The sequence below is a fragment of the Pseudopodoces humilis genome, chromosome 19, assembly GCF_049639895.1.
Source record: "Pseudopodoces humilis isolate 2021_Gansu_Grassland_sample_001 chromosome 19, ASM4963989v1, whole genome shotgun sequence".
Lineage (NCBI taxonomy): Eukaryota > Metazoa > Chordata > Aves > Passeriformes > Paridae > Pseudopodoces > Pseudopodoces humilis.
This window is the reverse complement of record NC_142218.1, coordinates 799553-819458: the sequence shown is the minus strand read 5'-3', so window position 1 is coordinate 819458 and position 19906 is coordinate 799553. Positions and strand designations below refer to the sequence as shown.

The window sequence follows — 19906 nt, the reverse complement described above, 5'->3', positions numbered from 1 at the left end:
GACACGGACAGGGACAGGGACAGGGACACGGACACGGACAGGGACACGGACAGGGATAGGGACAGGGACAGGGACACGGACAGGGATAGGGACAGGGACAAGGATAGGGACAGGGACAGGGATAGGGATAGGGACAGGGATAGGGATAGGGATAGAGACAGGGACAGGGACAGGGACACGGACAGGGACAGGGACACGGACAGGGACAGGGATAGGGATAGAGACAGGGACAGGGACAGGGACACGGACAGGGACAGGGACAGGGACAGGGATAGGGACAGGGACACGGACAGGGACAGGGACAGGGATAGGGACAGGGATAGGGACAGGGATAGGGACAGGGACAGGGATAGGGACAGGGACAGGGACATGGACAGGGATAGGGACAGGGACACGGACAGGGACAGGGACAGGGATAGGGACAGGGATAGGGATAGGGACAGGGATAGGGATAGGGACAGGGACAGGGACACGGACAGGGACAGGGATAGGGACACGGACACGGACAGGGACAGGGACACGGACAGGGACACGGACAGGGACACGGACAGGGACTGGGACAGGGATAGGGACACGGACAGGGACAGGGACACGGACAGGGACAGGGATAGGGACAGGGACACGGACAGGGACTGGGACAGGGATAGGGACACGGACACGGACACGGACAGGGATAGGGACACGGACACGGACAGGGACAGGGACAAGGACGAGCGCGGGGGGGGGCGGTGGAGGCCAGCCCGGGGTCACCCCTCTGCCGGCCGGCGCTCGGTGCTGGCCGGTCCTCGCGGCTCATTCTCCCGCACGGCTCCGGCAGGAGCGGCTTTTCCTTGTCCCGCGGTACCCTGGGACACGCGTGGGTGCAGCATCCTCACGGCAGCCCCGGGCCCCGCTCCCGTCACGCGTGGCACGGCCCCGCATCCATCCCCATCGTGGCGGGGCTCAGAGCGCTCCCTGGGGCCGGTTCCACTGGAAGCGGCGCTGATGGACGGAGCTCCCCTGGGAGCACTACGTGTCGGGAGCCGTGGCCGTGGGGACACCGCCCGGCCCGTGGGCAGAGGAGCGGCTCCCGGACCTCTGGAAGGGGCTCGAGTCACGCAGCGTCCGCAGCGCTGGTTCGGGGATAGGGAGCAGGGCTCTGGAGCCGCCTGTCACTGGAGGATACCTGAACCACCTCCCTTCTGCTGGGAGGGGTGCGTGGCACGGAGCACTCGCGGAGTTCGCCCGGAACGGGCGCGGCGGATCCCCCTCCCCGGTACCCGCGGGGATGCTCAGGACCCGGCCCCGCTCACTCGGCAGCCTCTGCCCTGCCCCGACCTCCGGCACCACTCACAGACCCCGGGGTTGGTTTTCTTGAAAATGCCCTTTTGCAAAGCGCAGGGATCAGTTCGTGGGATCTGCAGGCTGGTGTGGCTGGTCCCTCTCCGAGAACCAGATCAGCTCTGTGCTTTCCAAAATCCTACTTTCCATAAAAACCAGCCTTAATCCAACATCTAAATCTATTTGGAAAGGTTTGACATAAGAGCATGGAAAACTCCCTGTCATCAGCAGACAGGAAATGTGTTTCATTTGGGGTAATGAGGCTATAAGTCCCACAGGCTTATTTATTCCTTCTGGGTCAAAGATGTATCTTCCTCTGGATGAGCTGAGCTTTTCTTTCTTGTGCATCTCTTCCTCTATTAGAAATCTCTGTCCTTTTCTGGAGGGAAAAGTCACTGCGAGGTTTTCCTTTAAAATTTTGTTTTTCCAAAGAGTGCAGGCAATTCCTGTACAATGTCTCCCAATGCTATAGCACAGCCAGCTAAAAAACAACCAATGCTTGGCAGGAGCCCAGAGGGAGGAGAGGCTGGAGCATCTGCCATGGCTCACACCCCCCTCAGCTGCTCCTGCAACAGGTCCAGGACATTGCTATTTCTTGAAACCCTCTGAAGGCTCACACTGAGCTTGCCTGAACTGATGCATTCAGACAAGCTGGGATTGTGTTCCAAGTTAAACCAGTAATGTCACATCCCAGCCAGACCACTGACAAATGGAGCCAGCTGTTCATGAATTAAAATCCCACTGGAGGGAGAACAAGGCCACATGGGGAGTGGGACTGATCTGCTGGGCTGTAAGATCTTGCATTGTTTTACACCTTCTGAGGTGAAATCTTGCTCTTTTGGTAATTAATGCCACCTCTGGCACTGCACTGATGGTCCCCAGCCACCTCTGGGAGCACTTTCCGAGCAAGGGAAAGGGAACAGACCAGAAGCAGCCCTGGAATGCAACATGGCCAACTTGGGTTCATCCCATTCTGCCTGGATTTCACAACAAAGCCGTTTCCAACATGGACATCCCTGGTGTCAAAGTCAAAATGCTGAACACAGGGAATTCTGCATAAATATATAAGCTGCCTTTTTTCTAATTATTTTCTTTCTTTCTGCACATAGCATCTCTGAGGACATATCCTTGACTGAAAAATATGTTTAGTTAAAATTTGTTTAGTTAAAATTTGGTTTTAGTTAAAATTTGTTTTTAGTTAAATGGGGTTTTTTTTGCATTTTTGTTTAGTTAAAATTTGGTTTTAGTTAAAATTGGTTTTTAGTTAAAATTTTTTTTGCATCCCAAAAAGCCACATGGGAGGGTGAGGATGATGTTCTTAGGCCTGCTGTCCAAATGTACCTGGCACACTGCACACATTGATGGGAAGGGGATTGAGAGACAAGCTGGATTTCTCTTCACTTTTCCAGAGCTGCTGCTCTGCGGGTGGCTGGGCCGACTCCTGTTCTGGCAGAACTGCTCGTCTGTCACAGCACCCATGGCCTGTGAGGCATTTGGGGACTTCACCTGGAGTGTAGTGTAGTGCTTTGAGGTTGTAAAATGTGAGGAGATTCCTATCTCATGACTCAGCCCATGCTCCAGAGTCCTGGGGCAGAAATGGCTCCTGAAGAGGCGAGGAGTAAAACTGCACTGAAAAGCTCAAGTTTTAATCAATGCAAACCAGGATGCCATTAGAGAAATTGCCTTCTCCTCACTGCCGGCCAAGATTTCCAACACCAAATCCTTTCTTGCAACTGTCAAGAGCCCAGAGGGACATCTGCACTTGGGGTAGGTAAAGCTCCCCCAACCATGGCCCAGTGCTGAGGAAAATTCTTCCCCCTTTTTGTGACCATAAAGGGAATTAGAGATCCTGTCTAAACGTGTGATGAGACTTCTCTGTGTCCCATCAGATCAAAACCAGACAGGAACAGCAGTGGGGATGTGCAGCTGTGCCCATCTTACTCTCTCACAGTCCAGGAAGGGGCACCTGTATCCTGCAAAACACAACAGGGAGCAAGCTGTGCCCATGGTGCCCATCCTCCACCACATCCATTCACTGCCACCAGCAGGTAGCACATCTTGTCTGAAGAGACAGAGACCCTGCAGCCACCACTAATGTGACAGCCCAAAGCCAGCACATGCTCCTCCATGGCCCTCTTTCTGCAGATTCTGCCAGCAAATATCCTGCATTATGGATGCTGAGGTGCAAGGCTGCAGTGTGTGGAGCCAGAATTTAAAGGGAGACTCTGGAACTGGAAATTCATAGTTCACGCTATCATTTTGACAGTCTTTCTCCCTGAAACACAATCTTTTTGTGTTTTCTCTTTTTCTTTTCCAAAGCAGCAACAAAATATTAGGACAAGGTGCTTACACAAGGCAGGGCAGGTGGACAGTAAAAGCACTCATTTTATCTTTTTTCCTGGATCTTGGAAGAATAGAGCTGCTCCTGCACATCATTCCAATGAAACAATGACAAATGCTGTGATAAAGCCTGAGATCCTTACACAGAGATTTAGGACAAGCACTTCAAAAAACTGAGAGGTGCAGGGAGAGGAGCCCACCACCCCCAGGACCCCACCTGCTGCGAGGGGCTGTGTGAGTGCCAAGGGGTGTAACTGCCTGGAGGGTGGGCGTGTGTGTGATGACTGTGGAGGTCTCTGGGCTTCCACTCTTGTGGAAAAAGCTCATCAGCAGAGAGCCCTTGTGCATCCTCTGTGCTTAAACTGGCCCTGGAGCTTGGGCTGCTCCTGGCATCTTACAACCCACGTGGGACATGAGTTCCCCCACTCATGTCATCCCACTCATGTTCACCCCAGGACATCAGGAGCAACCCTAGAGCAGCGACCAGGCCACTGTTTTCAACAGCTTCTCAATAATTCATGCTGAGAAAAAGGCAAGTCACGTTTATCACTGAGTCAGGTGAATTAAACATTCACATATATTTGCTGAAAAAAATTATATACATCTGTAGCAAGGCTCTCCCAAGTCTGAAAGATAAGCATCATCTAGTCACTAAATTAAAAAAATAAAAATCTGACTTTTAAATCTTTTTCTTTTTATCCATGTTCAAGAGCACAGACAGTTTATTTTGTTAGCACATTTGGTGAAGGATGTATGTGTGTGAATAGCCATGAAAACCGGAGAAAATTTGGCGTTTGTTTGGGATATGATGGAAAAGAAGAAGCAGCCACTTAATGCCTTACAGTCTAAATAATCCACAGAGTATATCGGGTTGCAAAAGGGTCACAAAGTAGCAAAGAGAAGCCTAAACACCCGGAGACGTAGCATACATGTCAGCTAAGGAAGAACAAGGTATAGAGCATGCTGGCTTATTAAATAAATTTCATTTTAAACCCTGTTCCTTATGCATGTAACCCTGGAAAAACCATCCCATAACAAGAAATGGACTCGGAAGAGATTTCTGTATCCATTCACAGTAAGGCTTTGAAGATATATGAAGTTTTATAGCATTTGTATTTTAAGGATTTAGGGCAAGTACATGTTCTTCCACTGAATAAAAACAAAGTTAGTACTTAAAAGGTTCAAAAATATATCAATCGTGACTTTTTTTTTTTACATAAATAAATTATATTGATTTTGGATTTAACAGCTGAAAAAACCCTTTCTGCTTCCACTGGAGGCAAAAACTGAACAAAATGTTAGTTAAATAGAGATAGCAGCATTTCTAAGAAATCTGTTGATAGTGATACAGTATCTATGCTACAAGAATGTTATTAAATAGAACACAATTATTGGGGGGGAGGAGGATTGCATTATGATTGGCTACATACTTAAAAAAAAATCATCCAATCCAGTAAACTGGGAATAAATTCTGTGAAAATATAAACCAACTGTGTTTTTGACCACGGGTAACAGACTTCTTTGAGATGCTAATTTTAACATGTACATAATTTATAATCCCAAATGTATAAAAGACAATGACAAAAAGCATCATAAATAAATAATGCAAACTGAAATAGTTATGTCAAAACATTTGGACCATCTGATAAATTAGCAAAAACTGCAACAGAAAAAAAAAAGTAAAAAATACAGTAAATTGTGACAACCAAGTGTGAAACTGATGAATAGCACACTCCAACTCCCTCCCAGCCTGCCCTTCGCTCACAGCTGCACCACTGTGGCTTTATTCAATTCTCAGACCATGAGCTGCAAGTAAGAACAACCCCAAGTGAAAGAAGAATTAAAGGAGTGAGGGGAAGGAGAAATCAGAAGAGTTGCCTGTGGAGGAGTCTCAGTACCCAGAGCTGGAGCAGGGGGCTGGCAGCATTAAAACCCATCCATTTGAAATGCAGATGCTGAAATCATTTGGAGGACTGGAAATACTGTTCAACAGCAATCGGAATGGGAAGAAGCCAAAGTCATCTCTTCACAGTCCACCACTAGAAGGTAAGAAATTCAGGCTCTGAAAGTCTCAAGGGTCCTTCTCAGAGGACACCCCAAGGAGGGAAGCTGGCATACAGCCTTCTCCGTGTTTGCTGAAAGAACATCACTTCTGGGGTAAGGAGTGGGAAATATAAAAACTCAGAAAGCCTCAGTGTTCATATAAGAGCATTAAAGTCAGTATGGTCTGTTCATGGCTGGAAAAAAAATACCTTTAGAGCACCTATAATGCCATAGCTGAGAACTAACGCCAGAGAGGGGAACTGAAGACAAGCAGAATGATGAAGGAACTGGTTGCTACAGATACAGTAACCCCAGAAAAGTCATGCAAGTGTGCAAAACCCTTCCAGCTCAAGCTGGAAAGTCTTGTAACTACCAAGGAAAGGGCAACTAAACTCCACATAACATAAAACCAAACATTGGTTTTAAAAAATACAAAAGAATGTCTACATCGTTTTTCACTCTGCAGTTTGTCTCCAAACCTTTGAGGTGGGGGTGATCAAGAAATTATATCACTACCAGTTATGCGTTTCCTTTCAAAAAAAATGAATATATGCATTTTCAGTCATTAGTTATATACTTCTGTCTATACTACTATTCTAGTAACCATGATAAAATAGGGAAATACTTTAAATCAAAAATACACATTAGCACTTACTACAGCTGTGCTTTTAGCCCAAATATAGGCTTTTTCGTTCAGTATCGCTGTAGACAGAAATACCCTTGTCTGTGTGTTAGACCAAGAGATAAACACTTTTGCTCTTGTTTTTTTGCTGCTTTTTCTTCTCAAAGGAGTGAGCAATTTGCAGGGGGTGACCAAGTACTGGATTTGCTATTGTTGGCTGGGATGATCGACTGGAAAAACAGAATGAGAATTCGGTGCCTCCCATACTAGCTAGACAACACTGTTTATCTAATAAAGTGGCAAGACCCTGCAACTATTAACATGTAGTATGTCACCAGTTTTTTCCGACAGGGAATTAGGTAGATAATATTACTCATGGAAACACAGGTTTATGAAGGTGGAGCGGGGTGGGAGGGGAAGTAACAAAGAGTTTATGGGATAAGAAACTCACAAGCCACAATCTTTTTCTGTTTTTCTTTCAATGAAACAAAAGTTCTAATCGGTATTGTGAGCTGCTTGGCGCTCCTTCTCTGCTGGTCCGTCCTGCTCCTTCTCTGCCACCGCTGGTGGGCTCTGCTCCACACAGTTTTGACTGTTTGCATCTTCTTTTTCCGGCAGTGAGACAGTTTCTGGCTCTGGATTTGCCAATTCCCCTTTCGCTTTCTTCCTCTTCCGCTTCTGGCTCTCCAGGTTCACCACCTCTGAGTGCCTGGTTTGCTGGATGCCAGGCAGCGCCATGCCGATGCCAGGGGAAAGGAACATGGAGGGATAGATCAGTCCAGGAGACATCCCTGGGATAAGAAATGGGTTAAAAGCTACAGGACTACTGGTAGTTATTGCGGATTCTGTCTGATTAGAAAATGAACTAGGACCAGGCTTATCTTCGGCGAGAGGTTCTTTTTTCCCATCCTGGCTGCCCTGTTTCTCCTCGTTGGCCTTCTCGGCGCTGGCTGTGCCACCTTTCGTTGTGCTTGTTAACGAAGTCGGAGCAGTTGCGGTGCAAGTCGTTGTCATCGGGGAGTTGAGGAGTCCTCCCACACCGAACATCTGGGGTACGGTCGCCATGCCCGGCAGCATCATGGGCAACATGCTCAGGGTGCTCTTCACATCCTCACCAGCGGGCACTGCTGCAAAGCCAGCAGGAAACCCGACCAGCCCGGTCAGAGGGATCCCTTGCATATTTCTCATGTTCTGAAGTCCCACTAGATCCATCCCAGCAATTAGTCCGTTCATGAACAATGGTCCCATTCCAGAAGAAGAATCTGCTACAACACCAGGGCCTTTAAGGAGTTCACTCCGGGGCCTCCTCCCTCTCCGTCGTGGCCCAGCGTCCCGGAGCACAGGCTCGGTGAGGATGCGATTGAATTTGTTTTCGGGTAAGTAGCCCTGAAAATGAGACATAACAGAGAACACCCGACAGTTACTACTGCAGCAAAGGGAATCTGGCTTGTCTGTGCCCACATCTGCGTCCCAGATGGTGTTGGCACAGAAATATTTGCCTACATGATATGGAATTTGAGAGGTATACACAACTTTTCCCCAAGGGATGCTGCCAAATGCAAAACACCCTTGCTCTGCCCTGGCAGGATCCTGTACTCTCAAATGCTCAGGGAGGGGAGGAGGAAGCATGTTTTCACCCTGTTTTTCACCCTGGCCCTCAGCACCAGCTGCTCACAGCACAAGAAGAGCCAGGGCAGCGTGGTGTCAGCTGCCCACTCAGCTCCCTGCCCAGCCCTATTTGTGCCTTCAGCATCAGGTGAAAAATCTTGAGATGGGAAGGGCCAAATTTTCCCTGCTCTGCAGGACAGCAAAGCTCATGGGATGACACAAGAGAGTGGGCATGCTGTCTGTGGAGTTCTTGGCCAGAGCTTCACAGAGATGCCAGGGAGCATTCAGAAAGCTCTTCTAACAGAAGAGACATGGGACCAAAACCCAGCAGCCAGAAGTGGGCGAGACCATCTGGTTACACAGAGCAGTGCGGGGGGATCCACAGCACAGCTTAACATTCCGTTTTTCAGCATCCTCAACACAGACATTTAAACATTTCCCTTCGTAGTTTCCTTGGATTTCAGTATCACCACACTTTGAACCATTTTGAATAATAAATTTAGGTAGGAAAAGTATTTCCTGTTGACACCTGTAGTGCAGAAATGTGAATTAGATGTGCCTGGCAGTCTGCTCAGCACAGCACCTGCCCAAGGAGGGACAAGCTTCTGGAAGCATCTCCCACTGGCATGTGGGAGAAGCTACATGGGCCCATGACTGCCCCCAGGCTCTGTGGGGCATCCAGCCCCAGCTCCCGCTGGCCTGAGAGCTTGGAGCAGCCAGCCATCCTTCTGCATCTCTCCCCTACCAGGACAGGTATGCATTCGCCAAAAGCTCAGCGTCCGTGGGGTGGGAATGATCACAGGATGCAGCCACTGGAGCAGGGCACAGGAGAGGTGCCCAGGCAGTGCCAGGCACACAGTGGTTTCTGTGGCAAAGAGACAAAGATTCCCTCAAATCAAGGGAAGGAAGAGCTGTCAGCTCGCCTGGGACTGGCTGCCTGGATGGGGCCCTGATGCCAGCCTGGACACGGAGCTGTTTCCTGGGCAGGGGGACAGACCATGCCAAATCTCCAGCACTAAGGAAAAACCAATCTGAGAGCAGTACAAACCTCTAAGCCAAAGGATTCACCCACCAGCCCTCTGCAAGGGTGTCATACAAACCACTGCAGCCCAAAACCAGGCACGGAGAGGGACTGTAGGGAGAAGTGTGGATCAGGCCAGCCCACATGGCAGGGCAAGGTGATCTGGCAGTGCCATGTGTGTCGGAGAGGAAAGTACTCCTTTTCCACAGGCTCTGCCACACACCAGGGCAGGGACTGGTGGATGGACAGGGTGGATGAATCTGGCACAGGAGGCTCCATCCTGCCCCTCTCCATACCTGTGCCTGACTCTTCAGGCCTGGTGACCTGTGGGACCTTTGGTGGGCCTGCAGCTGTGCAGGCAGAGCTCACAGGAGCTGATGAAAAGCATGAACTAGAGGTGTTTTTGAAAATTTGACCCATAAGAAAGTTTTGTCCACACCCTGCCATCCAGCTCCTAGGGCATTCCTCTTGCCCCTGCTACCCTAAGCATCCCAAGGCTCTCCAGCCAGGCAGGCTGAGCCCCGCTCCCAGAGTGCTTACCCCTCTCTCTGTGGCCTGGCCACAGGGCTGGTGGTGGCACAGCCCAACCTCCCGCTTTGCCCCAGGGCTGCAGCCATCCCCTCCCACATGCCCAGCCCAGGGCCTGCCTCACAGCTCCCAGATCCTCACTGGAGAAAGGTTGTGGGGATGGGGAGGGAAAAAGAAAAGATGACATGATACAGATTTCTCCGAAAGCTCTAACTTACTGAAAGCTTAACAATGTCAGCCCAGTCAGCTGCAACAGCATACTCCAAGTTTGCATCAAGCCACCTTGGCAATTCCTTCAATGCTGGTGCCGTGGCTCCCCCTAACTATAAAACACAGCAGAAGGATGACCTCTATTGCAGAGAGAGTTATGTAAAATAATACAAAAAATATGATTACACTTCCCCTAGCTTCTTGCTTTGGACTGCAGTTTGTCTGGAGTGGAGACTCTTGCCTTGCTACACTTGCCCTTCTGCAGGATTTGGTGTGTGCCTGCTGCCTCCAGACACACAGCTCAGGGAGAAAAGGCAGGTTCAGCCTCTGTGGCCCAGCCCATTGCCCTCCCAGGTGCCAGTGATGGGGACAGAGCTTCTGTAAAAGCCATACTTAGAACTGGCAAAGTCCCCAGCCCACGCAGGAAAGGCCAGCATGGGGGAAACAAAGGGGAACACAGATGTGGCTGAAACAACTTTTCTGCCTCACCCTCTAGTTTTGTTTTTAGATATAATTAATGTCACATCACCTTCTGACCTTGTAAAGTTCTGTGTGTGTTTAAGAACTAAATTTTGGTGCAAAATACTCATGAATACCCCTTCTTGTTCAGAGAGGTGAACAAGTACCCTGGAGATTAAACTGCAGACAAGTAACTCCAAGCTCCTTGCTCAGAAAGCAAGAATAAGCTGTTCCAACCCTTGACTTTCTACAAGCCCAGCAGTGAGATGGGTATTGGTGTGCTCTGGCCTGTACCTCATAAGGAGGAACTAACCAAAGGCATTTGCATGACAATGTTACAATTTGTGGCATATTGCAATGAACTCAAGGGGAACAATCAAATCCAGGATGGGAAGCACATGATAGGGCTGTGCTGAGGGTGGCTTTAAAGCCAAAGGCTGTATCCCATTGCCACTGAGGGGTCTGTGCCCCCTGGCAAGGGACGACACTCCCACATCCCTTACTTCACACAGTCACTTATTTCATAGGTCTGCATGTTCCTGGGCACACATGTGTCACAGGATAATGTAGATTGGAGACCTATTCCAGACTTTCGTCTCATCCATAGGCTTCTCTGGATTAAATCTCTCCCACAGGTGAGCTCAAGGTCTGCTAAGCATTTTGGGACACTTTTGGCAGAGCACAGAACAGGCCTTCGCTTACCCGCCGTCCGGTACCCTTATGTACCACCGGCACCCGCTCCTCTCCCGTCAGAGAGCTAATGTCCAGTTTGTTGGGGTCCTTGCAGCGCTGCCTCCTCTGCTTGGGCTTGTCTGAAAAATTCTGGAGTGCAAACAAGACAATGTTAATGAGACTAGATGGCTTAATGAGCCTGGCTGGCTACAAGCCCTGCAGGAGAGCAGCATGGATGGGCTCCCAAGGGACAGGGAATCCCTGCAGGCTGGACCAGGAGCAGCACCAGCAGCACAAACTGGCCCCTGCCACAGGACCAGCTCTCAAATGTCCAAAATTTATTTTCGTAGATAGAAAGGGGTCTCCAGTGTACCCCACTTAGAGTGCTCTAGCCCCTTCTAACTCCCCTCCACTCCTGATGTTGCGGGTTCTTATAAATGCATCTGTGAACAGGACACTGCACACAGCCAGTAAAGAGAGAACAGGTCTGTGTGTGCCACCTGTGTCATTCTCACACAGCCACCTGCTTCTCACCAGCTCAGCTCTGCTGTGTTTCCTTTCTCTTTTAGCTGTTTTCACCACATGCTGCACCATGTTTCTTTGGGATCAGAGCCCTCTGGAACTGCAACCTACAGAGTAACAGCCAAGTCACTGCACACCCACTGCACACACCAAGCCCCACTGTTGATGTGCCCGCAGGGATGGAGCATTATAATGAACAATTCGGACAGCGCAAACTCCTGGGAGTCAGAAAAAGACCCTAAGTGCAGTTCATCCTTTGAACTGAGCTACTGCAGTACCCCAAAGCCTCTCTCAATCCATCCTACTTGGAGAGAAGAGATACTGCAGGGCTGGCCTGAGGCTTGCTGGGAGTAAGAGCTTCATCAGAGGCATGGTCAGACTGGGCAAGCTTCGGTACCTTCCTGGAACGCAAGGGTGTTGGGAAGGAGTGGGAAGGCACCTCCACACCTGCTCCTGCGAGTCTGGCCCTGGGCATACAGCTGGATGTGTCTCTGGACTTTGAAAAGCAAAGGCCATCCTGCTGAGCAAATGTTGGGGTCCTCACCTCTCATCTCTAGCAAGCTTCAAACCGCTAATGTCTTGCCTGTACTCCAAGCTTCAGGAATCTCCGCCTCAGGCACATGATCCTCCAGGACCAAGATGCTGTCTTTTCCGTTTTACCACCACATTTCTTCCTGCTCTGTTTCATGGCCTGTGCTCTGCCTACCACATGGTCTAACAGGCTAAATAAGCTGAAACCTGTAGCAAACCAACCTGTGAAACCAAGAGGTGGAGGTTTATGAGACAGCAGGAAGAATCAGACAGACTGCGCACCTCACTCTGAGCCACTGCTTTCTGAGAGCATCCACGGCCACATGGCCATAGCCTGTCAGCCTGCAACACAACCTCTTGGTCTGGCTCTTAGAGACAGCAGGTTTCCTCTTGCCTGGAAACCTTATTTAGTACAAGAGCACTGCCTAAAATGACTCCATGTGAAAAAGAACAACATAGACAGACCTTGAGCACCTCAAATTAATTTTCTCATTTCTGTCCCCATCCATCCCTGCCACTTCTGGAAGACATTGTGCATTGGGCAGATGGATATATTGCAGCTGAAGAACTGATCTTGGGCAACAGAGCTCAGCTCCTGAAGGATGCCAGACAGGTCCATTCCCAGGGAGCCCTGAGGGTATTGACAGTACACTGTCCAGGGCATGTTTGTGTTCTGGGGAAAGGAGTTCTCCAGCAGCAAATGCTTTTTGTTGCTGTACAGGGGAACAGTGCTCGCCTCTTAAACATGTCATGAATCCCTGAATAGCCCCAATGAACACCACAAACCATGTTACAAGAAAAAACCCAACACAAAGGGCAACACACAAGGCAGGTACACACACACACAGACACACACACAGACACACACACACACTCACACGCCACTGAAGGCCACCCTTACTGTGCCAAAGCTGGGAACATCGAGTGTGTAGTCAGACTGCTGCCGGAGCCAGTCAAGGAGACTCTTATTCGGGACAGCCTTCTCTTGGCTGCCTGCAGCTGGGACTGGCTGTGGAGTTGAGGTAGCAGCAACCGACCCATCAGGGAGGGGACTGTTCTGAGGGGGCTGCGGCTGGTCATCCTGAACATCCTGCCGTGGAAGGAGAAGCAGGGAGAGCTCATCAGCAGCATGCAATGATGCATGTGCACCCTGAGAAGCACAGCTCCCAGAGCAGGTCATCTGCTACCATCACACAGACTAATCCACATACTCCCAGTGCCTCTTCCTTAAATCACCACCCACCACCACATTACGTTTCCACTCCATCCCCAGCACTGGTGGTCAGAGGGCAGAGAGCTGGGAGATGCTTCTGAACTCACAAGGAAACACTCTAATCACCAGGAAGATCAACTTCCGCTCAGATCACTCCTAAAAGTGGTCTAGGGGCACTGGTCTTACTCCATTTTTTGCGTGGTTCCAGAAGGAGAAAGGATGCAGTAGGATCTTGTCTTCCTCATCTTCCCAGAACTTAAACATTCCCCGAGGTAGGATAGTTGCTTTTGATAATGCTAAGAAGTATTCAAACACTCTGGAGCGCTGTAAACCAGAGGGATAACCTCCCTTCCTCCCTGCAGCATCTACTCCTGCCTGGTCCTGCACAAACCAAGCTGTCCTGGAGGAAGCTGCGCAGTGTCATGGGCAGCAGAGCTTGGAGGCGAGAGCTGGGCCATGAAACAAACTCTGCTGACTCCACTGGGTTCATGTGAAAGGGGGGAGCATCAACCCACCTGCAGCCTGTTTGGAAGAGTCCTCTCCTTCAAGAAGATGAGGTCCATCCCTTCGACATTTTTCCTCCTGCCCCGTCTCCTCCTCATGGCAGCATCATCTCTTCGGAGGCTGCCGTTTACAATCTGTCCAGTGACAGGATGGATTAACCCTGCCTGTAGGATGCCAGACAAGTCCATGCCCAGGGAGCTCTGGAGCGCGCTCATGGTCCCCAGTTTGGGCATGTTTGTGTTCAGGGGGAAAGGAGAGGAGTTCCCCTGGGACCCATCAGAGGCTCTGGACAAGTCCACCGCTGCCTCGCGCCAGCCATTCAGCACAATGGGTGGATGGACATGGGCTGCTGCCAGCTGCTCCAGGCTCCTCTGTTTGGCATCTCTCTCCATCTCGAATTCATAGGGTCTCCTGTGCTTCCGCTCGTCTTTTACAAAGGCAGGGCTCAGGAAACCTTCCTGTGTGTACCAAAGCCACAGAGGGTTACGGCTGTTCCTGCCCTGCCCAGGGACCACAGCTCCTCACACCAGCACTGAGCTAATGGTCATCCCTGCCTCTCCAAGGAGCCCTGAGGGATGTCAATTCCCTGGGCATATCACAACTCTTTTCCCATGCAGGGATGGTGCAGGAGCACCTTGCACACACTCAGATACCCAAAAGTGTTATAACCATGGCTGCACTGCCAGCTGCTGGGGCCCCAGGTCACCAGCTGCTGTCTGTCCAGTGTGACTGTTGGGGACCAGGGCACTGGGACTTGACAGAGCAGCCTTGCACCCCTTCCTTTGGGATACCAGTGGGATGTCCCCTTTGACCATGTCAGGCTGACTCTGGAAGCAGCTCTAAAGCTGCAGAAGCTGTGGAGCTGCCAACAACAGCTGTGTTCCAAGGAGCCTTCAGTAGGGTGACCACAGCACGGGGTGCACACCAGGAGCTATCACCAGGGGACCAAGTGGCTTAAGCCATGTGTCATACACCCCAACTGGCACCAAGGGGCCCCACTTGGGGAACTCCTGAGTACTTCTGGGCAATGTGTCACCCCAGAGTCCTGAGCCTGTCACTGCCCGAGGGCCCCCCTCACCTTTTGTACCCGTGACATTAAGACTCCGCTATTGAAGCTGGGATCGGGGCTCTCTGACTCGGTAAAGCTGCTCCTGCTGCCGGTGTTGCTGGCCATGGCTGGGGTTGTCAGCAGGTTCTGTGCCTCAAACTGCTGGCTGGAGGAAGGCCACTTGCCCTTCAGGATGGCATGGCAGATGTTGTCAATGCGGTTGATGATCACACGGTCCTACAAACAGAATTGGACAGCGGCAAGCTAAAACTGGAACGCCTGACCCGTGTATGACAGCTCAGGATTAAAATCAAGCCCAGCCCAGGTGATCTCAGCTCAGCAGTGAACTGCTCTGGGGACATCTCCACAGCACAGGTGCTTGGGAAGAGTACATTGGCCAGAGCATCCAATGCAGGTGCAGAAGACCAAAGGCAGAGCTGGAGCTGTGTGAACCACTGCTGGCAGGGCTACCCAAGAACACTTCAATACAAGCTGTGTTCCTTTTAACCTCACCTTAGGCCACTCAGAGAAGGAGTAAAGCGTCTTCTCCTGCAGCAGCTGGGCAATGGTCGGTGCCCGGGCATCCTGAAGATCATCAATCTCCCCAGGCAGGACAGAAGCAGAATTCTTGTTCTCTTCCTCCAAGTACTTCTCTGGACCATCTAAAAAAGCAAGGGAGAATAGAGCCCACCACCACCCTGCCTTTCTCCCTGTCTAGAGGTGGGGATCATCGCCTCACACATGCCCACCCCAATGCCCAGCTGGCTCCACAAAGGTCCCAAACAGTCCCCAAGAGTCTCCAACAGAAGCAGCAGACTTGGATCAGGGCAGGCAGCCCAAGTTGCTCAGTGAGGACCATCACTCCCCTGAGGTGAGTTTGGAGGGCTTGAATTGGAGTAGACCTCCATCCCTGACCATTCCCAGATGGGGAGAAGGAGGGCATATGCTATTCCACTGCTCAACAGGCAGTGCCCTATGCCAGAAACAGAAAGGCATCCTGCATTCTATGGCATGCTCTTAGCAGAAGGGCTGCTGGGGCTCAGGGTGGAGAGTTCTGGCAGCTCCAGTGGCAAATGCAGCCCCCAACAACTTTTGCTCCCTGCTGCAGCAGCTAAAAGGACCTCAGCTCCTACAGATGGGAGGCCACTCCATGGGCTGGCCAGCTCCAAGGTTTGGCTCTGCAGGGAAGAGAGGAGGTCCCTCCCACCATAGCCAGAGGTGACTGTCAACCTGAGGGAGCTCTCAGGACCATACCTTGGCTCTGGTTACTGCTGGCTTTCTCCTCATCATCTCTGTTCTCACACTCTTCTTGCTTTATGCCCTGAGGCTCAGGGTGTGGGGTCTCTGTGCAGCCTGTCTGCTCCTCAGCATCTTGGCTGAAGGGCTCCCCCATGACACAAGGGGGCTCTGCCCTCCGAGGTTCCCCCTGAAGCAGAGGTGTGGGTAGGCTGAAGGGCTGGCTCTGAGCCTGGCCTGGTGAGTGCTGCTGGGTGCTCTCCTCATTCAAACCACAGTCCTCCCTGCCCTCTGCCCTGGGAGACTCCCTCTCGCCATTTACGTCTTCTGGGCAAGTGTCCTCAGGTGTAGGGAGACCAGAGCTCTGCTCCTCACCCCCCAGTTCATGAGCCTCTGGGTCACAATCAGCCCTGGTCCTGGGACCATTCAAGCCTTCCACAGCATCTGCTGCTGCCTCAGAGTTATCATCATCCTCTTCGTCCTCCTCATCTTCCTCACTGTGGCTCTGACTTGGCCCCAACTTTGCCTCCAGTCCTTTCTCCTGCAGCAGACTGATGAACCTCTGCTCAGGAGGAACCTTCAGTTCATAGTTATGGAGACTGGGACTGTAGAGCCCCACACTTAGGACCCTTTCCATGGTGTCGTGCTCGGGCAGCCCTGCTGACGGGCTGGCAAGTGCTCCTTTCTGTTCCAAGCCTTTGCTGAGCTTGGCTGGGGCACTCTGTGAAGGATTGCTCTCGGGGGTAGAAGGTGAAGCCTCAGCTTCCTCATTCTGATTGTCCATTCGGTCAGAGCCCACCTGCAAGCCCTCAAGGAAGGGAGCCTCTCTCACAGCATCTGCATCACAGCTGGATGGATCCTCATCCCCCTCCAGCTTGCCCTCAGAGAGTTTGGCAACGCTGCTTCCGACATCTGTGCAGCTTGGGCTGTCCCTGGCGAGGGAGCTCTGCTCACTGGGACAGGCTTTCTCATCATACATCATGCACACCAGCGAGTCCGGCAGCGAGCTCTCGTCATAGTTACTGGAAATGATGTCCCGGACCTCAGACATGAACGTTTCACAGTTTGTGTCCAGTGGGCTGCCTCCAGCCTGGGACATGGTGCTGTCCACAGTTTCTAGCTTGATGTGACTCTCGGCTTCATTCTCCAGGGTTTCACAGGTCTGGTCCATCTGGCTGTACACAGGGGAACCGTAGAGTTCGGAGTTGGACTGGTAAAGGCAGCAGAGAGTTTCTGGGCCTGGGAGCCCTGTTCTTTTATGCTGGGCATAGTTTCTGTACGCGTCTAAAAAAGACAGCTGGGGGTCATTCATGATGTAGTAATCGGTGCGGTTCAGGCCGTGCTTGGCGGTGCCGATCAGCAGGTCCCGGTCGTGTTTGCCACACTCCCACCACACGGGCAGGTAGAGGCTGGGCCGGCACAGCTTGAGGCGCTCGTGGAGCTGGGGGCACTTGAGCACCTGCTCGCGCACCTTCCGCAACAGCTCAATGCGGTACAGGGTCCTGGCAGCACGCTCTTCCGTGATGGGCTCCACGTAGATGTCAGGGTCTGGAGGACCTACAGCAGGGACAGCAAAGCCAAGGACACATTACTTCGGTTGGCAGGAGTTCCTCAGAGGCAGTGACAAGCAAGCTGAGTTTGCTCATACTGCAGGTGAGATGGGGCCAGTGCTTGAGGCCACTGTTGAGGCCTCTTTTTCCAGCCTCAGTACCTTCCAGTCATATCCCACCAGGTGGACATAGGGAGTAAAACCCCTTGACTTGAGCAGCTGTATCAAGAGCAGCACCAGCTGCAGAGGATTTCAGAGTCTTGTTTGAGCTCTGCTCCATCATCAGCACTGGAGCTGCCTGAGCCTGCAGACGGAACGGCACCTGGCACTTTGAGCCTTCAGCCCAATGTTAGGGAAGGACAGCTCATGCAGCTCGTTTGATGAGGAACACCTACCTAAGGCACAACATACATGCAACTGTGCCTAAGACCTGACTCCATGACAGATCTGAGGAAAAATGTTTTCTACTGTTATTGAAAACAAATTGTTTTGTGCCTCAATAGACTCTGAGGAGCTTTTCATCTGTCACGTCCTGTCTGGCACCAATGCAGGACCTCTGCAGAGCACTCAAAGAAAATGGATGCCCTGTGTGTTGGCCAGGCTTCCTGAGCCTCCTGCAGTGGATCCAGGCTCTATTTACCATGCAGCAGAGCTCCACAGTCAGCACAGGCATAGATGGAGTGGACTCTGTGCAATGGTCAGCAGAGGGATGCTCAGAGAGCAGCAATACAGCTCACCAACAACCCCCAACTCCAGCACACAGCTGTGCTTTATGTGTGCTGCTTCTCTACTTGTTTCTCACATATAGAAGTTGCTGTCTTAGATAAAACTGGCTATGATTTCCTGTGAGAACTCCAAGAGATTTGTGAGAGCAGGGGCAGAAGGCACTATGTGGTGGGGACAAGGCAACCAGAAATGCAGGACTGCTGCAAGCCCATGGCCTGCCTGGCATTTCACTGCTTGCAACTGTCTCTGAAACTCTTCCCTTGCTCTCCTGCTCCACAAGAGCAGTGGGATCCCTTCTACATGACCTAGCATTACCCCTCCATAGGCCATGCAATTTCCACTCACCATCCTCTTTCCACAAAGGGAGACCACAGACATTCTTGCACATGGCCACAAAGCTGTAGAAGTACTTCTCCAGGCTCTCATCCGTCTTCTTCTCCAGACGAGAGATGGCTCGGAACTGGGCCCAGTCAAAGATTTTTTTCTCTTGGTCATAGATAACCCCAAAGGAGGAGACAGTGCGGTAGAAATCTGCCTGCTCCCTCCTGGTCCACCTGTGGAGCAGGGAGAAGACAGGAATACCACTGAGACATGTTGTGGGCCCAGAACAGGCTAAAGTGCCAGGCAGAGAGGTTCGGAGAGCACTGTCCAGTTACTAACCAACAATTTTGAGGGAGGTGTCAGGGGGAGCACACTGGGGAGACCACCACAGCCCAAGACACACAGGGAGGAGGAGCAGCCTCTGGCTCTCGACTCATCGCTGAAAAAACCGTCTTGGCTGTTTCAATAAACCCCTGAGTGCAGCTCTGGGCTGTGCTGCCAAGAGGGCACAGTTTCTGTGCAGTTTCCAGCAGTTTCTGTGGAGGCACAAACCTATCCCATCTACTTCCTTCCTGCCACATCAAGCTGTTTCACTTCCATGGGAAGGTCAGTCCTCTGTACCAGGAATTACAAAGGAAGGATATGGAGACACAGTTCTCATCCAGCCTCTTCCAGAGAGAAACTGAGACTGGGGCTTGCTGCTGTAGGGGTCCCAGTAACAAACACCACCCACCTTACTGACTCCTGTGGACTCCTGGATGCCACCCCCTCCCCACCAGAGGAGAGCAGCAGTGGTGATGGAGGGGTTCAGTTACACCACTCTTAGAACACAACTTTCATGCTGGCTTGGACCCTCTGAGCTTTCACCTTGTGGGGACCACTCATAGGACAGAGATAGTGAAGTGTCCTGGGCAAATACAGCCCCAAGCAGTGCCCAAAGAAACAGCCACACAGAACAGACCTGGCTGCACACAGCAGGGCAAGGGCAGAAAAAGGGGAGCACTGAGGCCTGAAAAAAGGCTTCCAGTCAAATCTCAGCCTCTAAATTGCAGCTCTGAGCCAGCACCAACCAGCAAGCAGCTGAGACATGTCAAAGGAAAGTAGACAGGGTGACAACACTCACAGCACTCTACAACTGCCCAAAATACACCTGAGCCAGCATTGTCACCTCTGATCCCAGGGGCTGCAGTCATGTTTAATTTCAAAAATGGGAACAATAAGAAACTTAATAAATATATTAATGATCCAAATCAAGGAGCTCAATGGTGAATTTGTCAAAAGGCCTCAGATTAAAGGCTAGTGGAAAACTCCTTGTAAGGTAATTCCTCCCTACAAAAAGCCCAGATAATTAAGGAGCAGGAGATATCAGGCTGCTGTGATGCCCACAGCACAACCATTGATGCCCCCACCTCAAAGGGGATGGTATGACTGGA

At 51.2% G+C, this 19906-nt stretch overlaps 1 protein-coding gene across 8 annotated transcripts in view; it reads right to left on the bottom strand.

The window, feature by feature from the left end:
- Positions 1-4219: 4219 nt before the first annotated feature.
- CHD6 (chromodomain helicase DNA binding protein 6) overlaps positions 4220-19906 on the bottom strand; it is an 87557-nt gene continuing 71870 nt past the window's right edge. For 4 of the 8 annotated variants that reach the window (XM_088064726.1, XM_014260792.2, XM_088064728.1 and 1 more), the window contains 9 exons: positions 18498-18706; positions 15896-17434; positions 15155-15303; positions 14672-14878; positions 13605-14051; positions 12778-12966; positions 10854-10973; positions 9701-9805; positions 4220-7711 (listed from right to left, as the gene is read on the bottom strand). In XM_088064726.1, coding sequence (XP_087920852.1) covers positions 6821-7711; positions 9701-9805; positions 10854-10973; positions 12778-12966; positions 13605-14051; positions 14672-14878; positions 15155-15303; positions 15896-17434; positions 18498-18706 — 3856 coding nt within the window. In that variant the 3' untranslated portion in view covers positions 4220-6820. Of the gene's footprint in view, positions 7712-9700; positions 9806-10853; positions 10974-11889; positions 12099-12777; positions 12967-13604; positions 14052-14671; positions 14879-15154; positions 15304-15895; positions 17435-18497; positions 18707-19906 lie in introns of those variants that run through there. The other 4 variants (XM_088064729.1, XM_088064731.1, XR_015774192.1 and 1 more) reach the window with 3 other exon arrangements.